A 23,948-nucleotide genomic window follows, 5' to 3' on the forward strand; every position below is an offset into this window, starting at 1 on the left:
TCTTAATCATTTAATAGGAGTATTTGCATAAGTTTGCTCTATTGTTTGATAGAGTATCTATTATAGTATCTTTTAAATTTAAATCTAATTAATTAAACTCCAATTAAAGAACAAAGACCAAAGTCATCCAATCATCAGAGGCCTAAGATCTATGTTATATTTATATTTGAAAAATGTTATAAAATATTTTTAAATATTAAATTTAACATATTGTTAATATATAAAATATATTTACATACACGTAAGGTTATTCGGTTCGGTTCAATTTTTTTTTTGATTTTTTCATAAATGAAAAAGACCATCCGAATTGTTCGTTATACACTTGAATAAAAGTCCACAGTTTTATTGAAGAAAGACATAAATCGATTTAGTTCGGTCAATTTTTCATATTCTTTTGACACCCCCTAAGTAATGCAATGGTGAGAGTAATTAATTAATGTATGAAGTAATTACAATGAATATTAATTACTTATTAATTTTTCCAAGTTGGTCAAATATTTATTTTCAAGGCTAATTAACCATCAAAGGTTATAATAGGAAGAACATTATAATTTATGCAAATAACAAGTATTATGGACCAACTATTTATAGTAAGGAAGACATATAAAAAGGAACGGTGAGAGTAAAAAAGAATAGTACATGTATTAAAATTATATAGCTATAGATAGTAAATATTTTCTTTTCCCATAATTTAATTGATTTGGTTCAGTTTTCAAGTTGGATGGGTTTTAACAAACGATGAACACCCCTAATGAGAGTCATAGGAATATATTAGTAACTCTGCTTGTTAGAATTTGTATTAGAAGCTGCACTTGTACACTTAAATAAGATAGGGATAATATTTGTGTTATAATCCAAATCAAAACCACAAAGCCGTTCCAACAGTATTCATACTCCCTTTCAATGGATAGACGGTAAGCATTCACGTATCTGCAAGCAATTTTCACAAGGGAGCTTAACAAACATAAACAGCATTGATCATATTCCTTTTCCGGACCCAAAGAGTTGGGGAGCACTGTGACCTTTGAACTTTGGATGGTGGTGGTTGGAAGGTATATTAGATAAATGATCTACCGATGGCATTAGGAGGCGGGGAATGGGATTTCACAAAATCTAAGCTTGGACTCCAGGGACTCACAAGTTATAGTTATCTAGTCCTAGATCCCTAAGAGCATCAGTTGCAGCATTCTTACAGCTCTTGTAATTCATCTTAGCCTTTCTTATAAGCTTCTCAATGCCATTACCAAGCAAAATAGTTCTGCAAAAAACATTCACAATGTCAAACTTACTTAGTTCCTACGAGACTGGCCGAGAAAAAACTTCCTGACAACCAGCATTTGCACCAAACCACATTACTTTCCCATGATTTTGTGATACATATTGAAGTGAGAATATATGTTAACTAACCATGATTAAGTGATAAGAGTTTTAAGTAGATGTATTGGTTTGGTACAGATGCCAGGTGCAGATAAGTGTTTTGCCAGCAAGCAAATAACAAGTCTAGTGGTGGGGCACTTGCCTGTTTTCTGGATTCCTAACCACAAGATTTCGGATCATGAAACAAGAGCTTCTTTGCAGTAGCTCTGATTCTGGAAACCTCTGCATAGCTTGGATAACAATATCACCAGCTCCGGCTTCAATTGCACATGCAGCATTATGTGGAGACCTCAAGGACAGTACAGTTATCATAGACATAACCTGAAACATGGAGAGAGTAGCAAAGAGGTCTTTTGGTGCCTAAATTGTATACATGCAGATAGTTCTGTACCTATTGAGGTGTTCACAAAGATATATGGAATTAATAGGACTTTCCTATGCAATGACACGAATGAAAAAAAAAAGAAAAAGTACACCTTGTCAACTGGGATACTGTTTGTAAAAGCAAAAGGAAAGGAGGTTTGGATATAAAAAAATGTAAAGAAACCACAATCTTGTAATGCTTGCAAAATATGATTCCAAACTAGCTTTCGAGTTTAATGATCTTTGGACTATGTGATTCACAGCAAGTATATTAAAAATCAAACTTAGTCGAATTGGCTACCTAAGCAAAATGCTTCCCATTTTTGGAGAAGTCTTATGAAAGCTAAGCCTGTTTTTTGCTTTTTGATATTGAAAAGCCAAGCCTGTTTTGATAGACTCGGGTAGACATTTCATTACCGCATCTGATGTGATGATGAATGAGAATTGGATCTATCTTCTACAATTTATTTTCTTGACTCATCTGACATAATTATTGGTTTATCCCATTTTATTGCAAATAATGTTGTATTTGTAGATAAAATCATTTGAAATGGAACAGGTAATGGGAAGTTCAGCACCAAATCAGTATACGAGATAGCTTGTGACGATGAAACACCCCAAATGACAGAAGATGGACTGATATATGAAAAATTCGGATTCCTGAAAAAATGAAATGTTTTATATGGCTTGCAAGACATAATAAACTTATATCAATGGTATTACCTCATGTAGCACAGCCGGATCATCGGAAAATCTCGTTGCAAGTTTCATAAGCTTGTCCATGCCATCCTTATCTACAATAGCACTCTTGTTTATGTCACTTCCTGCCAACTGCTCACTATAATATATTAAAATTTAATTTTAAGAGAGGAAGAATAGCAGATAATCAATTCACGGGGACCAAAAGAAAGCTGAAGTTCTTATTCCACATGCACAACCAGAAAACTGGATAAGTAATGACAAACAAAATTAAACATGATTCAGAATATTCAATCTACTTTCCAGAAAAAAAAACAATTTATACATCAAAAACCAAATTTAATGTGTACAAATATGCTATGAACGAAATTTTAGGAATTGCACCTGATAGCCAGTTTTGACCCTTTTATTTAAACTATATCCATCTCAAATCATTTAACTTGTAGCTAGTATTGACAAACTTCAGATAAAGTCTGTATACTCCTCTGCATCTTCATAGTTGTTGCTTGAGTAAAGGTGTGGCCCAAGTTGCTTATTGCTACGTTGGCATTGAATTTAATGAAAATTATGTTGCTAGCTTACATAGTGAATACGCAGCAAATGATCCCAAGCATGATTCATTGAAGTATAGTACCAAAGAATACAACATTGAGTTAAGAACTCAACGTTTATGAGGAAGAAACTTGCACTGATATCCTAGAGGTCTTCTCTATTATATTATTTACCTCTACTAGAGCCCTATGCAATGATGGAGAAGGATGAGTGGTCAACTATGTTTCAATGTCCTAATTACCACTAGAATGACCAGAAAGAAGGTACTGATCGGGGTCTGAAGTTAGGTCCCCCAAACTTCAAACATACAGGTCTGAGGTTTTGGACTGCCAGGCCAAACTTCAGAAAAAATATCTGAAGTTTCAAACTGACAGGACAAAGCTTCTAACAAAATGTCTGAAGTTTGTCTGCTCCAAATTGATTAACATTTGGTTGTGTCAAGCCTACTTCAGAGCGATATGTCTGAAGTTTGTAACTTCAGAGCTCAGACCCAAAACTACAAACAAAACGTCTGAAGTTTGCATGCTCCAAATTGATTGACGTTTGGTTGTGTCAAGCCTAGTTTCAGACCCATATGTCTGTAGTCTGTAACTTCAGAGTTCAGACCCAGATTTTTAAAACTTTGTTGGCGTATCAAAGATGATTCAAAAGTGGATAAACTTACAAAACTTTAAAGCTTCGGCTATGCCTTAAATAGGGGTCCCAAAATTGGGCCATCTGTACACTTCCCCCCAAAAAAAATTCTGACACAATTGGGCCTTCTAAAGTACATCCATACATATGATAAAGGATCATGAAATATCAAGACACTATTTATAAGATCAGTTCTCATAGATCAATAATAAAAAATGCTCAGCAGAAAACATGCAAAACTACACACCCCAGTATAACAATCAAACACAAGGAAAGAAGAAACAGGAAAAGTCAAGTTCAAGCTGTAAATAAACTTTGCACCTTAGATAACAAGGAGCAGCAAGTTATGGCTACGACTTTTTCACCCTGTTCACTGCTGTCATCTATACATCGAAGAATTGCGTCTATACCACCATTTTCAGCAACAGCTCTGCATATATCATCCTGAATCCAAAAGTGACAGCTAACAATTAGGCATTATGGAGCAACTGAGTCAAAGTTGCAAGTCACTAACTACAGGAAAATTGTTATAAGCATTAGTTTGCTATTAGTGAAACCGAAAGGCAACTACAAAACTTACACTTATCTGTAAATAAAGGTTGTTATCTGCTTCTATCACTTGCAAAGTTCTAAGGACCTACTTTGAAACACTTCAAATGTGATGGAAGATATCCAACTTTTCACTGAACCTTCCATAAGATATTCTTACCTAAAGGGGCAGTTTGGTTTGAAGACAAGTTATACGAGGATTATAATGTAGGGATTAGTAATCCAGAAATTATTTCTTGTTGGATGTGATTGGTTAATTGCACAAAAATTGGAGATACAAGATTTGATTTAAAGTGTTTATTTATTTTTTAAACTAAAAAGTATCGAGTTGACAATTATACTCTTGAATGCATGACCTTCATTGATTTCTAGGAAAAAGATAATAGTAGTTTTGTCCTTCTGCTACTTTATCCATATATACTTATACATTGATTCGATCCATGTTATTGGTGGTATAAAATAATACACCAATTGATGTATTAAGTTATACAAGAGTTAAATTATACATGATTCAAATTACAACCAAGCATTGGATAAAGTTATAACAAATTATATACCATGATTATTTTCTGAGTTAATTTCTCAGACGGTCACTCAACTAACAACTTCTATCTCAAAAACATCACTCAACTTTATTTTGTAACAGAAAAGTCACTCAACTTTGTTTTATAACACAAAAGTCACTCAACTAAAGTCACTCAACTAATGACAATTATTTCAGAAAGTCACTCAACTTTGTTTTGTAACAGCAAAGTCACTCAACAATTGTCATTTCACCTCCAAAATTACTCAACCAATTCCAACGACATTTTCGGTAGATATTGTTGGCAGGGAAATTTTCAAGTCAATTTTTTTGGGAAAGAAAAATTATTTTAATTAACCATTAAATTGACCCGCTTTTTGTTTAACCGGAATGAACCACTTTTTATTTTTTAAAAGTTTGGCTTAACACCTTGTTTGGATGGTTGTTACTCGTTGTATTGCATTGTTAGTTTAAATACAATGTTTGTTTTGATTGTTACATAAATTGTATTGTTTCGCATCGTTTAAATTCATTGTTAGGTAATGACATATAGACCCATTTTGTGTAATGATCAATTTGGTGTGATCGCATCGTTACCTTAATATTTTTTTTCTCATTTTGTCTTTACTTATTATTTAATAATTTTGTTTACTATTAACCCTACCTTTCATAGTAGCTCTACCTTGTATCCTACTTTTCTTGTAGGTTTACCATTCAAATTATGGATGTGTGGCATTATATAACGACGGAGAATATAGTGTTTGAATTGGTTGAGGGACTTTGTAGATGTCTAGATGAAATGACAGTAGTTGAGTGACTTTCCAAGCTAAAAATTATTAGTTGAGTGATTGTCTGAGAAATTAACTTTTGTTTTCCTTATACATCATACCAAACAACCCCTAATTGTGTAAGCCAAGGTAGGCATTGTGTATTAGGACTAAGGTGGCAATCATTCAGGAAAAAGATGAGTGACAATTAGCTTCTGAAATGATTGATTAACATCATTTAACCTACCCCCAAGTTTTTCTAATGGATCCACAATTAAATTAAAGTTCTCCCTATTAGCCACGGGAAGTTTATGCAAGTCGATAAGATGACCTGTGACAAAAACCATCTCCTATTTATAAGATTTATAAACCCATCTAACGGGATTACTCAATTGATGACAATGCTGCAGGAAAAACTTGATCAACTACAGCCAGCACAGATCTATATTATCATCAACAGTTTATCACTTTCAGGGTGGACATGTGCACAGATATAAAAGAGATAATGTACTTATTTTTACTGTTAAAGAGTATATTGACTCCAGAAACAAGTGTTGAAAGATAATTACAAGAGCGCTACATTCCGAATTCTGTAATGAGCTCAAAATGTCAACTATAATAGGGATGATAAATTTTAAATAGATGCAAGGAAGATTTCAGATTAAGGGGTTTAAGAATGCTTATATGCAAAGTGCAAAGTATTTAATTAACATATTCCTTGTGTCTTCAAGTTATTTCATATATTATTCAGTACTTACATTAACAGCAATAGCTTTTAAAGCAACACTTGCAGACACCAGACTAGGCGCCTTGATCCCATCATGAAGTGAATCAACAAGTGCTTCAACAATACCTATTTTTGCAAACCTTCTGGCATACCCATAAACCTACAGTTAAGAACAATAACATTTACAGAACGTCTCACTGTTTAGAGCATGCATTAGAGCAACGTAAGAAATTCAATCATTGCTGATATAGCCATATACTTTCTTAATTATCCAGGTCTGCCTACCTTAACAATTCAACCAACTCCCAGCCCAGTTGATAACTTGATAAACCAGAACATTCACAAATCAATAATAACTGGATCTAGGATAAGCAGTTAAAGATCCATTATTAATACAGCCTCCTCCATTAGAACGTATAAATGGTTTATCTGGAGTCAAGGATCATGGATCTGTAGTTCAATCATTTGATCAGCAATACTGGATCCACTAAAAAATATTTTTCTCCACATATGAAAGTATAGTTGCTTGAGAATTAATTCGAACAAGCTTAAGATTCATTAAAAAAAAATTGACATTAGAATTAAGAAGAGAAGTTGCATATCTTCACTTTTAAAGAATAACCAAATAATAAAGGAAAACTGGTCAAAGCATTAAATCATGAAAGCAATCTGTGCCATTTAGTTTGCCACAAAAGAAGTTAAATCTAACAATTTACTTTGTACTTCAAAGTACCTTCTTGGTTCTATATTTAATAAATTTACATTACCTATCAAAAAAGAAAAACTTAAAAATATTGTCTCAATATGATGGACAACTAGGATAATGCAACTCTTATTAGGTGATAAAATCATGGTTGTCCAGAAATATAAAATAGTGAGAAATCTTCAGGTTTTCTATAGTTCATGTGGTGAATGTTTGAATTTCTTTGGTCATACGTGATTGATCGATGCAACCATACAACTTGATCAACTGCTCACCCAGTAAATAAAGTGGTGCTTTCGGGAAATTATTATAGACTAGTCCAGGTCACAGGTCCTATTTATCCTGTTCAGTCAAAAAATTAGCCTGATCTGAAACTTATTATGGAACAAAATACATTGCATGACTCTGTCCATGTGAGTTATTCCACCTGTATCAGAATTCTGATTTTGATGAGCAATTAACATCAAATAACAATAACTACTATAAATGTTCACTTACTTCAGAGGCCACAACACGATTATCATCAGAGGTTAGCAGGACTCGTACAGCATCATATAAACAAGGAATGCTCCCCCTACTAAATTCTCTTAGACATTGAAGAATCAGCTCATCAATTTTCAAGTTCATAAATGCCTCCTTGAGGACCTCATTCCCAGTTGCAGCGGCAGAAACAACAGCGAATCCACTGTTCAAGATGCTTAAGTTTTCTTTCCTATTGTTTAGGATATTCATAACCATCTTTGGACCATTAGTCTCCCTAAATATTTCAGTGCTCTGTAGATCTGCACACAATACAATTATGCATATTAGACATTTTCCATTGATGATATCAGCTCTCCCATCTACTGAGAATGCAGAACTATCCGAGATTTCAACCAAAATAATACGAAAATCAAATTGGCATTGTAGGAATATGAGAGCCCGTTTGGCTTAGCTGATTTAAAGTAGTTGATAAGTATTAAGTGCCAAAAAATACTTAAGTGTTGAAACTAATTGAATAAATAAGCAATTATGTATTAGAATAAAGCGCTAAAATTGATAATATACCATTGAAGTGCTTAGTATAAAAGTGTCCATATGCACTTATTTCTGTTTAAATGACTTAAACAGCCTTAAAACCATTTACACTAATAAAACATGATTTTTACAAGATTCAACATTTCAGATTGAAACAAATATAAAATTATTTACGTCTCATTCTTTGTTGATAAATATAAAAAATTATTTAATGAAAAGCTAAAATTTGATATTAATAATTTGAGTAAAATTTGTTAGTAAAAAAACCTACTTAAATAACACAAAAAATAAGTGCATAAAAGAAACAAGCACTCGACATCAATGTTGATAGACTCATATTCTTAACTCTCCACTGTCATTTATTCTTACCTTTTTTTTTGTTCTCAGCAGGTGTATAACATATATGTATATGAGTTCTTCAATTCAAATATTGCAAAACAAAATCCTTTAGCACAAAATCAATCAGATCACTTTCAACGTACAGAGCTTCTTAAGAACCTTGATTGCTCTTGATGGTACCCGGGCTATGACAGAAATCGTGTAAAAGGTGAGGGAGTGAAATCATGCACAGGGTTAGGGGTTTCATTGCAGTAAGGATATTTCAGGGATATGAATTAATACTAGGGATAAAATAGTAAAAAAAATTGGTCAAACCAAAAGTGCTTACAACCTGAAAAATCATAAGTTGAGAGTAATGAACTTCTGGATTTTGGCTTGTTTAATTTATAAGCTACTATTAGTATTTTTAATTCTATTAAATGCGTAGATAAGCCGAAAAGTCCCAACACCCTCTGAGTCATGCATGTCATTTCATAAAGAACTACAAAGTAGGATGTTGAGAGATTTCTTTTTTTTTTATCATTATGATCTTGAGAGATTTCTGCATCACAAGTTTCAGAATAGTACACCAGCGCACTATGCATAATCTTTTCATTCTCTATATCTGCTAGTGATGCATGAAAGGTGTACATAAATGCTGAAAGATTTGCAACAAAAGAGTCCTAGTGATCCAAATAATGTACTAACATATAATACTTGATATGAGAAGTATGAGCTAGGATTTGCTTTCTCTAAAGCAGGATTAGCTTACAAACCTTCATTTTATTTTGGTGCTAGATGCATGCCTATAGTAAATTACAACAACTGAACGGGAAAAAAAGGAAACAAAATTGACAAATCTAACCTAATTAACGGCATTTGTAGTAAATCACCAAAACTAAAGTGTTCCATTAAAAACAAGAACTAGAATCATAATTTTCAGCCAATATAAAATACTAAGAAAATAAGTATCATGTACTGAAAACCTGACAGCTCGTGACTTAGAGAAAAAAAGGATGTATTTCATCATGCATCACACTATCTATTATTTCTTCTTCTTTAAAGAAACCAACAAGTAACATAATCAATCCCCAAACCCACAGAACACATCAAATTCCACTAACAGTCATTCCCTCAGGAAACATTATTGTATATACGTAATATATGTATCATACCATGAAGTAAGGAAACCAATGTCTTCAGAGCTGAAACAAGGCCCTCGCTCCCAAGTTTACCGCATATCGAACACACCAATTCTATAGCACCATTCTTAGTTCCTATAGCAGCATTTCCTGATCCATCAACATTACACGCATCATTCAATTTATCTAACCATTCAGTAATTTCCTTCACATCAGTCTCATCCCCGCCTCCCTGCTTCCAATCACGATCCAATTCCTTCAGCTTCTCAAGTGATTGAATTACTGGATTTTCCTCCCCAGAACCCAAAATGCTAGTCACAATCCCTGAGTGCGGACATAAAACAGATTGAAGTAAGATTTAGTCTTTCACAATATATACAAACTGGAGCATTTATAAAGCCCAATGTCATCTAATCTGGTTACAGTTTTACATCTCCGTTTCGCAATAGACATGAAATTTAGAGAATCAAACAGTAATTTTTTTCTGTAAAAGATGAAATTCAGTAATCAGTAAACAAATATAATAAAAATGAATATATACAGAGGTAGTTGATAGTAATTACTACAAATGCAAATGATTTTAACAGAGAATACCGGAGAGATCAACGCCTTGGAGAGTTAGGGTTTGAATAGCGTCTTCAAGGGCTTCAGTGGAATCCATTCCAAGATCTTCAATATTTTCCTTCACCAATTCATCGAAGGCTTGTTGAGATATTGAACGGACGGATTTTGGTGGAGCCATATTTGCTGCCGACGGAAATTTGTTACTACTGACGAGTGCGAGAGGTGAGAGGGAGATCGCCGGCGAGAGGTGAGAGTGATATCTGGAAGCTGAAGAGAGAGGGCCGAAAAGATTATACTTAAGTGGATTGGAGTGTGATTATAACTATGGAGCTCTTTTCTTCCATCTGAATTTCTTCTTAGTTAAGGACCAAATTTAACTAATTAAGTTTCTTTGATTATCTGCCTTTCTATACGAGTTAACAACTTAATTTGCATTTTACAGATAAAATGTTACGGTCATTTTGTGGGTTGTCTTTCTATTCGAGTTAGTTGTTGATTTATGAGTTAGGATTTTTGTGTTAAGCGTCACACCACTTCTCTTTTTACAATAGTTATGGATATGATGGGGTTTTTTCTTTAAAAAAAAAACGAATAAAAAAAATATAAAACTAAAGAAAAAAATGATTTTTTTTTAAAAGTCGCCACTTGAAAATGAGTTTTTTAGGTGTTCCAAGTCACCTAGTAATTCCTAATTTTAAAAAAAGAAAAAAAATCTTTTATTTTAGTCTATGAAAACAGAGATTGGGTAAGGAATTCTATTGACCAGAGGGAAGGTGTGAGGCACCCCGAGTCCCGCGGTTCTAGCACGGTCGCTTTATCAACTCACGTTTGGCTAAAATAATTTTTGGATAAAAGAATAAATTTGTGTTAGTTACTAATTTTTTTTAATAAAAAAATGATTGACCTAGGAGCGTAACCGCACACAAGATCACTTTTTTAGAAGAATACACACCAAAGATCGTAACCGAACACATGGTGATATTTAAAGTTTATTTTATTTTTCTAAAAAAAAGATTGATAATTCATGACTCAAATTTTATTTAACAATGAGAAAAAAAAATGAAAAAAAGAACTTGTTACAACATATAGACTTGAACAAAGATTTTTAAAAAAACAAATAAAAAAAATAAATAAATATATTAAGTGTCACTACTTGATGATAACAACAAAAAGAAAAAAAAAGTATATATTCTTTTTTTTTTAAAAAGATAATGACTAGGCCCCTTTTAAAACAACTAGTGATATACTAAAAAAAATAAAATTATATTGATATAATTTCAGAAAACGGCCACTTTAATAAAATTTTTGGTTTTTCATAAAATGGTCATATGTTTTCTTTTGAAAGAAAATTGCAAAAATAGCCTATTTTATCTAATACTTAAATTACTAATCAAAGTAGCCGGTTTTGTATTTCGTTTCAATAACCATTTTATATATTTATTTAAGAGAAAAAAAAACTGAATTTATGAAATAATCAAATTTACATTATTTTTGCAAAAATGACCAGATTTAGTTTTTTTTTTTTTTTTTATAAAAAAAACAACCTCTTTTTTTATTTTCTTAGAATGACCAGAAACTAGAAATTAAAAAAAAAAGACTAAGGTTGTTGTTTTTTTTTAGCAAAAAAAAAAAGCATGGGTTATACATCAACTTCATAATGATAAATATAAAATTCACACCTAGTTTAATAATAGAACACAAATATATAATAACAACAAGATATAATTTAACTAATTCCAATAAAGTAATGTATCGTTTCATAATGATAAAGATAGAATTAACACTTAGTTTAATAATAAAACACAAATATACAATAACAATGAAACACAATCATATTAAGTATCATAACATATTTAACTAATTCAAATAAACTAAACATAATAATTAAATCAAAAATATAAACATGCTTCATTGTGTTTGAAGTTACATTGCAAAGTGTAAGGAAAGAAATATACCTAGAGAGATGATGACAAAACAATGATGAAAGAAAAACTCAATTCCCCTCCCAAAAGACCACCCAAGATGAAATATATATATATATATATATATATATATTCTTTTTAGAAGTAATGATTTTTCCTCTTCTAATTTTCGGTTCTTGTTCTTTCTCTTTTTTTTTCTCCCCCCTTTGAAATGAAAGAAGAATGGGGTTTAAATAGGTGTGGAGCATTAAACCCCCCACTCTTCTTGAAAACGTAAGAGCCAATGCATGCATTGGACTCTTTGTTTTCCCAAGGTGCCACCCAAGATGACCAATAGAATTTCCTTTTTTTCTTTCTCTTTTTTCAAGATAAAATTAATTAAAAGACTACATTGCCCTTTTAGATGACCCATTTATTTTATTCATTAATTGAATAATAACTAAATGGGTCATCTGAAAATTTAGAAAAGGCCTAAAAATGTCATTTTGGATGACCCATTTCTTTTACTCATTAATTGAATAATAGCTAAATGGGCCATCTGAAAATTTTAAAATAGGCCCGAAATTGATCAAGACCCAAAAATCAGAACAAAATCAGTCCACTAACACAAAATCTAAACATGTAAACTATTTTGAAGATCAAACATAACAAATAAGGCAGAAAAATAAAAATAAGAAATAAAAACGAAATTAAAAATAAAAAAATAAAATAAAAATAAAAATAAAACTCAAGCAACAACTTAAACATAAACTTGAAGAACACTAACAAAACAATACAAATCCGGCATCAAAACAACTTATATGGTTTAAAAAATGTGATAATGACGGATTTGGATAGAGGATGAGAGGGGGAAATGGTTGACATAAATTTTCAGACGATTGGAGGTCGCCGGAAAATTCCGTTGGAATTTTTTTGACGGATTTTGGACATAAACTTTACATCAAAGGATAGCCCTCGAAGAGCTCTACACTTTTATGTAAATGATATAGGACGGGGATGGCCGAAACTTCGTAAATCTAAAGAAAAATGTGAAATTTTATGTTTGGTTTTTCTTAGATCTACGGAGTTTGGCTATGAATATGAATGAATGGTTTGCGGATTTGTGTAGAGGAGGATGAAAGGAAGAAGTGGTAAAAATTTAAAGATTTTTCCGGCCAAGGGGTGGTGGCCGGCGGCGGCGGTGGCGGTAGCCGGCCGGCGGTTGGTGGAAGCAAAGGGGAGAATAAAAATAAAAAATGGCAATAAAAATTTTATTTTGGGATTTTGTATTTTTCGTAGGGTCCTATAAGAACCCTTGGATCAAAAAATCATGGATGGTTGAGATTTAATCTTGACCATTTCTATTGGACCGGGTCAGAATTGATTGGGCCATCAGAATTTGGTCTAAATCAACCCAATTCAATCAAAAATTGGGTCATTTGGGCCAATAAAAAAAATATAAACAAAGACAAACTACCCAAAATACAAAACAAAAAATATAAGAATATATATATATATATATTATAGGAGTAAAATAAACACATCAAAAATTAGGTGTTCACAGCATGCCCCTCTTTGCTTGGAAACATGAAGAGTTTTCAAGCGAAGAAAATGAACGAAGTGGCTAATTTTTTAATGTGCAAACTCTGTTGAAACCATTTTGAAAAAGATGACCGAACCTTGCTTTAGAGGTTGCCTACATATCCTTGATTAAAAGGAAATCAGGTCAGTGTAGTTCGAGAAACTTTGATAGCTGAAACTATCAGAAATTGCGGTCAAAAGATTGCTTCACATTGCTTGTCATCATCTACTGTCTATAATTACAAAGAAGAGAGCTAGAGAACTATGCCTCTCTACATTATAAGAGTTACAAGATCCCTACTTGATGTTTTTTCTTAAGGTCTCGTCTTGATCTTTGATTTGCTCTGTGCGTTATCTTTGATATTGATCTTCATGCTCTCTTGGTGGCTTGCGGATCATTCTCAGGTGCATGTTTTAACTTGAGTTGGCGGTTGAAACTCAAAACTCAAGATCACAAAATGAAGAACCCAAAAAGGATGTGTTTCTGTTAAGGAAGAAAAAAATGAGAATTTTAAACTAGGACGTATAACCCTAGAAAGAAAAGGAGAAGCAGGGTGTGTTGCCCTGAGAGTTTCAAATAAGACGTATTGTCTTTGTGGATTGTCCTAAGATTGGGTATATCCCCAAAAATGTGAATATGGTGTGTATAACCCATGAATGCTGGTGCGTATTGCCCATGAATAGAAAATTGATGCGTATTGCATGTGAATAAAGACTTGTGCGTATTGCACATGAAAGAAGACTAGTGTGTTTTGCACATGAATACAATATCGATGTGTATTGCAGGTGATTTGGATTGGTACGTCTTGCTCATGAAAGAAAGACTGGTACGTTTCGCACGTGAATAAAGGACGAGTGCGTATTTGCACAGAATTCAGATTGGTGCGTATTGCACGAAATTTAGACTGGTGTGTATTGCACATGAAAAGGATGGTGCGTATTGCACATAAATAAGGGATGCGTGCGTATTGCACGAAATTTAGAGTGGTGCGTATTGCCCGAAGCTCTCGAATTGAAAGGTAAAAATGCGAATAGCATGAGATGAAACAACAAACATGTGAAGACTTTGGAGAACTTCCTTTTTGTGATGTTTCATTTTTTACTTGTAATCCCGCATTTTCTTTTGTTCCTGTGTTGAGCAAAAGAAAGAGAAAATTGTTAGTTTAAAGCGGCGGTTGGTTTGTGGCCTTGATGCTCCAATGACTTGACCATATTCCTGACCAATTTCTCCAATTCTACTCAAAATTCTCGGTTGAACAACCTTTGAAGCTTTCTCTTTGTTGATTCAGGGGTGTTGATCTTTTTGGTACTACCAAATATCTTGGTGCGATTGATGTTCCAAAGGATGAATTTTCTTGTTGAATATTTTTCATGACTTAAGAGACTATATCGTGCTCCTTCACGAGTTTTCAGTGAAGATTTGAGGCGTTTTTAGTCCTTGCTCGAGGCATGTCAACTCGGATACTCAGCTTTACTCTTGGGAACCCGTAGTAAGTTTTGCAATCTTTTACCTTATTTGTTAAGAGATTATACCGAAAAGACTAGAGAAATATCAGATTTAAGAGTGTGAAAAAAAATGGATCAAGAAAGACTATAAACTTAAGGGAGGGCACTCCTTTTGAAGAAAAATGAGAAAGAGAACTTATCTGGAGGCATATGTCGACTTTGAGTGAACTATGACATGCACTTTGGACTTGACCCTAGATCCGCTTGAGTTGTCTAATTCTCAAAATCTGAACCATTATCAATTTATAACTGATCTATGTATTCTTCATGTAGAGGTATCGAGAAATGGTGTGCGTTGCAGATTTCTCCCAACTAGTCATTTTCATGATGTTCTCTTCTTTTATCTTAAGGTGCCTGATAACGTTCAAATATACTTCTTGAAAAGAAATATAAACGATCGTATGCAATATATTTACCCAACTATGAGTCAGGGTCGATCCCACAGAGAATATGGAAGAATATTGTCAATAGCAAATATTTAACTCGATAGTCGTTATATAACAATTGGGGGGTTTAATTTGAAATAAAATAAACAAACAATAAAAAAGATAGCTTTGAACTAATTATTTATTTACATTCAGATTATTAAAAATAACTAGGAATGTGTTCCCCATAAGCTCATAACGCAATAATCCTAATAATAGTAATCATTTTCTAGTCTATTACATGCAAAGTGATAAGTTAGATATCTCTAAATCCTTGGTCCGGCATCTAGAGAATTTCACCCCGCACCTTGGTCCGGCTACGTGTGTATAATTTACTAACCCTTACCTTTACCTCATATTAGACATCATAATCGATGTTTGGCTTAGTTATTACTTCGCACCAATCGACACTAGCCTATTAGATAGTATCACACTAAATCTATGTTGATAATTCTTTTCTTATTAATTACCTCCTTGGTCCGGCAAGTAGTAACAAGGCGAGTTCTAACGTTGGCCACCGTTAAAAAGACTTCTAAACGAAAGAATTATCAATGCATGCAAAATACTAGTCAAGAATTGCTTATTTACTATTCATACTTTGTTAATCGCTCATGGTTCCCACAACCCTAGTTATGAAAGTTAGCTACTCATTATCTCAAAAACACAATCAAAATTTATTAAAATAAATATGCTTGTGTTAATCATAAAAAGTTAAGAACAATAGCTAAACTATCTTTTATTAATCACGAATACAAATAAATAATAAAGGAGAAGAAAGAATAAACCACAATTCTCCGGCCTCCACGGCGGCTCTTCCAAAGTTCCTAAGCTAGAAGAAAATTTATATTGTGTCTTGTATCTTGATTCTTGACTTCCCTCAAAAATAACTTTTCATCCCCTATTTATAGATATAGAAACCCTAAATGAAATAATTGAGTCCAAATTAAATTAGGGATCCAAAACCAAAAGGAATTGGATTCCCTTTTTTTTCGCCGCGTGAACAGTGTTGCCGCCTCAATATATTTTTGTACCATTCACTTACTGCCACGTGGCAGCAGCAAGCAGCAAATTTGAATTTCCTCAATTGCAGCCGCCTTTTTCCATATATAAAAATATATTATTTTATTCACTTTAATCCATTAAGCTGTCTGCTTGATTTCCTTCTTCAACTTTCCATCTTTAATTCGTTTTAGCTCCAAACTTCTTCATTTTTTTCATCAATTTAATCCTACAAATAAAATACACAATTTAGCACAATCCATAAAATTTATGCTCATAAAGGACAAATATAAATACTAAATGTGAGGTAAATAATGATTAAAAATATGTATTTTGACCTCACATCAGTGCCCTGCAAGGGTTTTCACCGATAAGATTTTCTCTATTGTCGTCTTATGGTGCCTATAAAGGTTTTCACCGATAAGACTTTATCTTTTCTTTTTTTTTTGACAAAGTTGTCCTTGATGATCAATTGTCCGTGGAAGACACATCAAATTTATCGTTCTCAGAGTTGATCAAAATGTTGGTTGCTAGAATAAAATCAAAAACAAAATCAATTTGACTTTATTTTATCAAAAAAGAAAAGAAAATGCCCCAGTTTTCTATAGATACTGGAAGGTTGATTTTTTTTTTTGTTGGTATGACCGAACCCCAAAGGGTTGCCTACGTATCCATTCGGAATCAGGTCAAACGTAGTTCAAATTTTCAAAAAGAGGTTTTTTTTTTAAGAGATGCCTTTGTTCTCTCAGCCACAAGCTTGTCACAGTATCTTAGAACGCATTAGATGTGGTATCTTTTGACTGCGTCCGCATTAACAATTATGCTTGTGATTTTTCCCTCCACATCAGTAAGGTGTAAGGCTCCTTTGGACAACACTTTCTTGATAAGATATGGACCTTGCCAATTTGGGGCAAACTTTCCCTTGGCCTCTTCTTGGTGCGGGAGAATGCACTTTAAGACCAGTTGACCTACTTCAAAGTGTCTTGGGTGCACCTTTTTGTTGTATGCACGAGCCATCCTTTGCTGATAAAGCTGGCCAAAACAGACGGCTGTCAATCGCTTCTCATCTATTAATGTGAGCTGCTCTAGTCGGGTTTTGACCCATTCAGTATCTTCAATTTCAGCCTCGACAATAATTCGAAGAGATGGAATTTCAACTTCCGTTGGTATCACAGCCTCAGTTCCATACACTAGCAAATAAGGAGTTGCACCAATCGAGGTGCGCACTGTTGTGCGATATCCTAAAAGTGCAAAATGAAGCTTCTCATGCCATTGTCTAGTGCCTTGAACCATTTTCCTGAGAATCTTTTTGATATTCTTATTGGCTGCCTCCACAGCTCCGTTGTCCTTTGGTCGGTATGGAGTAGAATTGTGATGCACAATTTTGAATTGCTGACATACCTCCTTCATCAAATTGCTATTAAGGTTCGCAGCATTATCCTTGATGATAGTTCTTGGGATACCAAAACGACAAATGATGTTTGAATGGACAAAATCCACGACTGCCTTCTTAGTGACTGCCTTGAAAGTGATTGCCTCTACCCATTTAGTAAAGTAATCAATTGTGACCAAAATGAAGCGATGTCCATTAGAAGCTTTTGGCTCAATTGATCCGATGACATCCATTCCCCATGCAACAAAGGGCCAAGGAGCGGCCATGGGGTGCAACTCTGAAGGAGGTGAATGAATGAGATCACCATGAATTTGACATTGATGACATTTTTTCACAAAGCAAAAACAATCCCGTTCCATGGTAAGCCAGTAATATCCTGCTCGGAGTATCTTTTTTACAAAGACATATCCATTCATGTGTGGTCCACATACCCCAGCATGTACTTCATTCATGATCTTCTCGGCTTCTTCAACATCCACACATCTCAATAAGTTCAGATCCGGGGTGCGTTTATATAAAATTTCCCCGCTAAAAAAGAAACCACTTGCCAAACGTCTAATAGTTCTTTTTTGGCTTCTATTGGCATGTTCGGGACATTTCCCTGTTTGCAAGAAATTCCTGATATCTAGGTACCATAGCTCACCATCTGATTCTGCTTCCACAGTGTTACAATAGCCATGTTGGTCCTGAAGTTGAATCTCCAAGGGAGTAATACAAGTGTTTCCAGGATATGGAAGCATTGAGGCCAAAGTAGCCAAGACATCTGCCAATTCATTATGAAATCTGGGGATGTATCTAAACTTGATGGACCTAAACCTTTTGCTAATATCTTCCACACATTGTTTGTAGGGAAGAAGCTTGAGGTCTCGAGTTTTCCATTCACCCTGAGCTTGCCTAATAAGCAAATCAGAATCTCCCAACACAATCAATTCTTGCACACCCAATCTATTGCCATATTTAGACCCATGATGCAAGCTTCATACTCTGTTGTGTTATTTGTACAGAAGAAACGAAGTCGAGCTATTGCAGGGTAATGCTGTCCTGTGGGCGATATGATAATTGCCCCAATCCCTATGCCTTTTTTGTTGATTGCTCCATCAAAGTATAATTGCCAGGCTTGGTTTTCATTTGGATCTACTTCTTCAACTGAGTTAATCTCTTCATCTGGAAAATATGTATCCAGTGGTTCGTAGTCGCATCGACTGGATTCTCTGCCAAGTGGTCTGCCAGAGCTTGAGCTTTCATTGCAGTTCGAGTGACATATATAATGTCAAATTCAATGAGCAAGATTTGCCATTTCGCGATCCTGCCAGTTGGCATTGGCTTCTGAAAGATGTACTTCAAAGGATCCATCCTAGATATGAGGTAAGTTGTGTAGGACAAAAGGTAATGCCTTAACTTATGAGCTACCCAAGTTAGGGCGCAACATGTCCTTTCCAAGAGGGTGTACTTGACCTCATAACTAGTGAATTTCTTGCTCAAGTAGTAGATAGATTGCTCCTTCCTACCTGTGGAATCATGTTGACCGAGAACGCACCCAAAGGAATTATCTGTCACTGAAAGATATAGAAAGAGAGGCCTATCAAGTTCAGGCGGGACCAATACGGGAGGTTTGGACAAATATTCCTTGATTTTTTCAAAAGCTTGTTGACAATCCTCCGTCCATCTGACAGCAGCATTCTTTTTCAAAAGTCTGAAAATGGGCTCACAAGTGGTTGTGAGTTGAGCAATAAACCTGCTAATGTAGTTCAACCTCCCAAGTAGACTCATGACTTCGGTCTTATTTTTTGGGGGTGGCAAATCTCGAATGACTTTTATTTTGGAAGGATCTAATTCAATTCCTCTTCTACTGACAATAAAACCCAGAAGTTTTCCAGATGGAACTCCAAATGCACATTTCGCTGGATTAAGCTTGAGATCATATCTTCGCACTCTTTCAAAGAATTTTCTCAGATCTTGCACATGGTCAGCTTTTGTTTTAGACTTGATGATTATGTCATCGACGTATACTTCGATTTCTTTATGCATCATATCATGAAACATGGTGGTCATAGCCCTCATGTAAGTTGCCCCAGCAATTTTAAGACCGAATGGCATGACCCTATAGCAATAAGTCCCCCATGGAGTGGTGAAAACAGTTTTCTCAGCGTCCTCTTCGTCCATCAAGATTTGATGATACCCCGCATAACAGTCCATAAATGATTGAAATTCGTGTCTGGCACAATTATCCACCAGAATGTGGATATTAGGCAAAGGAAAATTGTCTTTTGGACTAGCTTTGTTCAAATCCCGATAGTCAACACAAACTCTTGTCTTTCCATCCTTTTTCGGCACAGGAACAACATTTGCCAACCGAGTAGTGTAACAAATGGTTTGGATCATATTTGCATTTAGTTGTTTCATGATTTCTTCCTTGATTTTTTCACTCACGTCCGGTTTGAATTTTCTTCTTTTTTGTTGGACAGGTGGAAAATCAGGATGAGTGGGCAACTTATGGACCACTAAATCAACACTCAAACCTAGCATGTCATCATAGGACCAAGCAAACACATCTTTGTATTCAAACAAAAGTTGTATTATGGCATCCCTGATTTCCTTCTTGACATGAAGACTTATTTTTATTTCTTTGACTTCCTCATTACTTCCCAAATTGATGGCCTCAGTTTCACTAAGATTAGGCTTAGGTTTGTGCTCAAATTGTTCCAATTCCCTATTAATTTCCCTAAAAGCCTCTTCTTCATCATATTCAACCTCTCGACTCGGGGATTCAAGAATAAACAACTCTTTGAGATCTGGGAGTATATTCCGCATGCATGTCATGTTATCAAAGCCGACATTTACAGAACTGAAAAATGGAGAATAAGAATCAGGGAAGGGAAAAGACAAAATTTTACTATGAAACTGGAATTTCATTTCATTGAAATTAAAAAAGGATAGAAGGGTTGACATTAAAACAAAACACTTTCAAATATTCGGATCACAACCCTGACAACAACAAAATACAAAAGAGTAGCAAAACAAACTACCAAGACTCCTTCCTTATGGGGAAATGAGTGGCTTCCCAATTGTTTAACTCAAAACCTGAGCCCACGAGCTGCACATCGGCATGACTTGTACCTTCACCAACTTGGACCATGTTTACTTCACAAAACAACTGACTGAGATCCTGAATAACTTCTTCAATGTCTTCATGAGTAAAGGAAGCTTCCATTTCTGGACCTTGAGGCTTGATAAAGGAATGATAAATATGGGGAATTAGTTGTGGCAATGCCCAATCAGTCCTTTTGTGGTTCTTAGTCTCATTTCCATTTCTCTTGCTTTGTTTGTATCCAAGGCTAGAGGTGCCTTGGTTCCCTAAAAGAGTAATGAGATCCACAATTCCTTGTGAACATAGTCTCAAACCTTTACCAGGTTGATAACCATATTTGAGCATTGTCGTTGCTACCATTGAAGAGGAAGAAGAGAGACATGGTTGGATAATGGGGTCTCCTTCTCTAAAGCGATCGACTGATACGGCCTCAAAAGACTGGTAAACAATGGAATCACATCCTTCTTTTGCCTCAATGTATGGAATGGAGGGATCTTTGTAAATAGGCAAATCATCTTCCCCATGCACAATGATTTCCTGATGGTTGTGTTCAAACTTAACAACTTGATGCAGAGTTGATGGGACTGCCCGAGCCGTGTGGATCCATGGCCTTCCCAATAGAAAATTATAAGATGTGTCCATGTCCATTACTTGGAACACAATCATAAAGTCCACCGGTCCAATTGTCATGTTTAACTTTATTTCACCAATGGTATCCCGCCTTGAGCCGTCATAAGCTCGAACAAATACATTGCTGGGGCGAATTCTGTCAAGGCTAATTTTCAAGTTTTGCAGCGTAGAGAGAGGACATATGTCTACCCCCGATCCTCCATCTACCATGACCCTCTTTACATAGTACGCTTCACATTTCACTGTAAGAAGCAAAGCTCTGTTGTGTCCAGCTCCCTCTGTGGGCAACTCATCATCAGTGAAAGTGATGGTGTTTGACTCAAAGATGCGCTTGGCCATTTTCTCTAACTGATTTACCGTGGTCTCCTTTGATACATGTGCTTCATTCAAAATCTTATTCAACACACGACGCTGTTCTTCTGAGTGCAAGAGTAGAGACAACAATGAAATTTGTGCCGGGGTTTTCTTCAATTGTTCCACAACAGAGTAATCTGGAACCTTAATCTTTTTTAGAAACTCTTCTGCTTCTTCCTCTGTAACTGCTTTCTTCAGTGGTACTTGGATGTTTTGAGTCATCTTCCCTTTTCTTAATTCCTCTGGAGAATAACATCTTCCAGAGCGTGTTAGCCCTCCTGCTTCATCAACCTCTTCAACATTCTCCTTTCCTCGGTAAACCACAACGATTTTGTTATAGTTCCAAGGGACAACCTTTGAATCAATTACCGGAAGCTGTTGGATGGGCTTAACAAAGATAGGTCCTTTCAACTTTGCCAAGCAATTTTGGTCCTATTGTGTTAATGAAAAACCCTTTGATACATACAACTTCGGCATACCTGCTCGAAATTCAATCCCCTTCAAAACCCCCAGGACACACAAAACTTTGGTATCAAGGTTGACACCTTCCACACTCAAAGATGCAACTGGTTCTAAACTTTTTATCGACTTGTTTTCCTCTCCGATCTTCCTAAACAACTTTCCCATTTTGCCAAGGAGTTTGTACTCTTGATCATCGCAGATCATACCCACTAAATTGTTTTGAGCTGGAAGTGGGTTATTAGTCACATTGGGAGTGTTTTGATCATATGTTACAACGACCACTCCATGATCAATTAGCTTCTCTATTGCCCCCTTCAAGGTCCAACAATTATCAGTGATGTGTCTTGGGGCCCCTGAATGATACTCACATCTTTCATTGGCTTGGAAACCTGGAGCAGTTGGATTCAAACGATGTGGTGGGATAGACCCAATCACTCATATCTTTCTTAACTTTTGAAACAAGCTGGAGTATGACTCTCCCAATAGAGTGAATTTCCTTTTTTGTCCTTGCTCTTGAGCATAATTTTGCATATGAGGAGGGTTGTAAGGGACCTGATAGGGTGGTCGTTGTGGGCGAAGGTTTCCTTGAGTTGGGGCCCGAAAATGTGGGCGATTGGGAGAATGCACATATGACTGAGCATTGAAGACCGTGTATGGAGATGAAGATATTGAATATTGAGGGACATAAGGGTAGTAATGTTAAGGATAACTAGATTGTCCCTGAAGTGGTGGGTAAGGACAATTAGAATTCCTTTGAGCACCTCTTGACCCTGATGCTAGCGAAGAAACTTCCTCTTTTCTTTTACGATTTCCAAAACTGTCTGAACCACCTTGAATGGCCTGTGTGGTAGCTTTGATTGCTGCCTGGCTCACGATCCTTCCTGTTTTTAGACCACTTTTAACTATTTCTCCAATTTTGATTGTTGTGTGAAACGGTCTTCCCATTGTGGCTGTCAGGTGGTGGAAATAGTCAGGATCTTGAGCTTCTATGAAGATATCAACCAATTCTTGCTCATCTAAAGGTGGTTTGACCCGGGCTGCTTGTTCCCTCCATTTGATAGCATACTCTCTGAAGCTTTCATTTGGCTTTTTTCTCATATTAGAGAGTGTATTGCGATCTGGCATAATGTTGACATTGTACTGAAATTGTCTGACAAAATCTTGAGCCATATCATCCCAGATGTGCCAGTGGGAGATCTCTTGGTCTATAAACCATTATGAGGTAACACCAGTCAGGCTCTCACCAAAATAAGCCATGAGCAGTTCCTCTTTACCCCCCTGCACCTCTAAGTTGATTGCAGTATCTCTTGAGGTGAGCTATGGGATCATCATGCCCGTCATACTTATCAAATTTAGGGGTTTTGAATCCAGGTGGCAAGTGGACATTTGGGAACATACACAAGTCTTTGAATGCGACACTTTTGTGCCCTCCTAGCCCTTGCATACTTTTCATGTGTTGCTTGATGCTTTTCATTTTCTTCAACATTTCCTCTTGCTCTGAGACTTGAAGGGGCCTTTCAACATCAATAGGGGAGCCGAATTGTACAGAATTAGGGCCCCCTAATGTTATCCCAGGAGTATAGTATTGCTCTGGATGGACGGTGAACTGTCCCTCTTGAGCTGCTCTCTGCGTCACAGTTAGTTGTGAGAGAGTATAGACCGGTGCAACTGTCGC

At 35.4% G+C, this 23,948-nt stretch overlaps 2 protein-coding genes across 3 annotated transcripts; both read right to left on the reverse strand.

The window, feature by feature from the left end:
- Positions 1-665: 665 nt before the first annotated feature.
- On the reverse strand, positions 666-10,282 carry LOC125844591 (uncharacterized). 2 transcript variants are annotated; one of them, XM_049523903.1, is made up of 8 exons: positions 9,965-10,279; positions 9,404-9,694; positions 7,392-7,675; positions 6,222-6,350; positions 3,946-4,068; positions 2,464-2,571; positions 1,520-1,698; positions 666-1,258 (listed from the first exon to the last, which is right to left on the reverse strand). In XM_049523903.1, exons 1-8 carry the CDS (start codon positions 10,110-10,112, stop codon positions 1,135-1,137), a joined length of 1,386 nt encoding a protein of 461 aa, XP_049379860.1. In that variant the 5' UTR covers positions 10,113-10,279; the 3' UTR covers positions 666-1,134. The 2 variants fall into 2 exon arrangements, with proteins under 2 accessions (XP_049379860.1, XP_049379861.1); XM_049523904.1 differs by lacking the exons at positions 666-1,258; positions 1,520-1,698 and adding an exon at positions 1,864-2,400 and having other exon boundaries at positions 9,965-10,282.
- Positions 10,283-17,126: 6,844 nt separating this feature from the next.
- On the reverse strand, positions 17,127-23,443 carry LOC125845697 (uncharacterized). The gene is made up of 5 exons (XM_049525240.1): positions 23,035-23,443; positions 22,337-22,662; positions 20,766-22,243; positions 18,878-20,584; positions 17,127-18,684 (listed from the first exon to the last, which is right to left on the reverse strand). Exons 1-5 carry the CDS (start codon positions 23,441-23,443, stop codon positions 17,127-17,129), a joined length of 5,478 nt encoding a protein of 1,825 aa, XP_049381197.1.
- Between the last annotated feature and the right edge of the window lie 505 nt (positions 23,444-23,948).

This window comes from Solanum stenotomum, chromosome 11 (assembly GCF_019186545.1).
Source record: "Solanum stenotomum isolate F172 chromosome 11, ASM1918654v1, whole genome shotgun sequence".
Lineage (NCBI taxonomy): Eukaryota > Viridiplantae > Streptophyta > Magnoliopsida > Solanales > Solanaceae > Solanum > Solanum stenotomum.

Bases quoted from the DNA above. Each gene is read 5' to 3' on its own strand.
- LOC125844591 (XM_049523903.1), bottom strand. From the start codon at position 10,112: ATGGCTCCACCAAAATCCGTCCGTTCAATATCTCAACAAGCCTTCGAT. The intron at 7,676-9,403 runs GTATGATACATA...TATTGTGTGCAG, and splicing joins ATTGGTTTCCTTACTTCATG to ATCTACAGAGCACTGAAATA. The intron at 2,572-3,945 runs GTGCAAAGTTTA...TATAGTGAGCAG, and splicing joins GCTGCTCCTTGTTATCTAAG to TTGGCAGGAAGTGACATAAA.
- LOC125845697 (XM_049525240.1), bottom strand. From the start codon at position 23,443: ATGGCTCAAGATTTTGTCAGACAATTTCAGTACAATGTCAACATTATG. The intron at 22,663-23,034 runs GTGCTCAAAGGA...CAACTGCTCCAG, and splicing joins GCTAGCATCAGGGTCAAGAG to GTTTCCAAGCCAATGAAAGA. The intron at 18,685-18,877 runs GTAGATCCAAAT...ATATGGCAATAG, and splicing joins AGATTAACTCAGTTGAAGAA to ATTGGGTGTGCAAGAATTGA.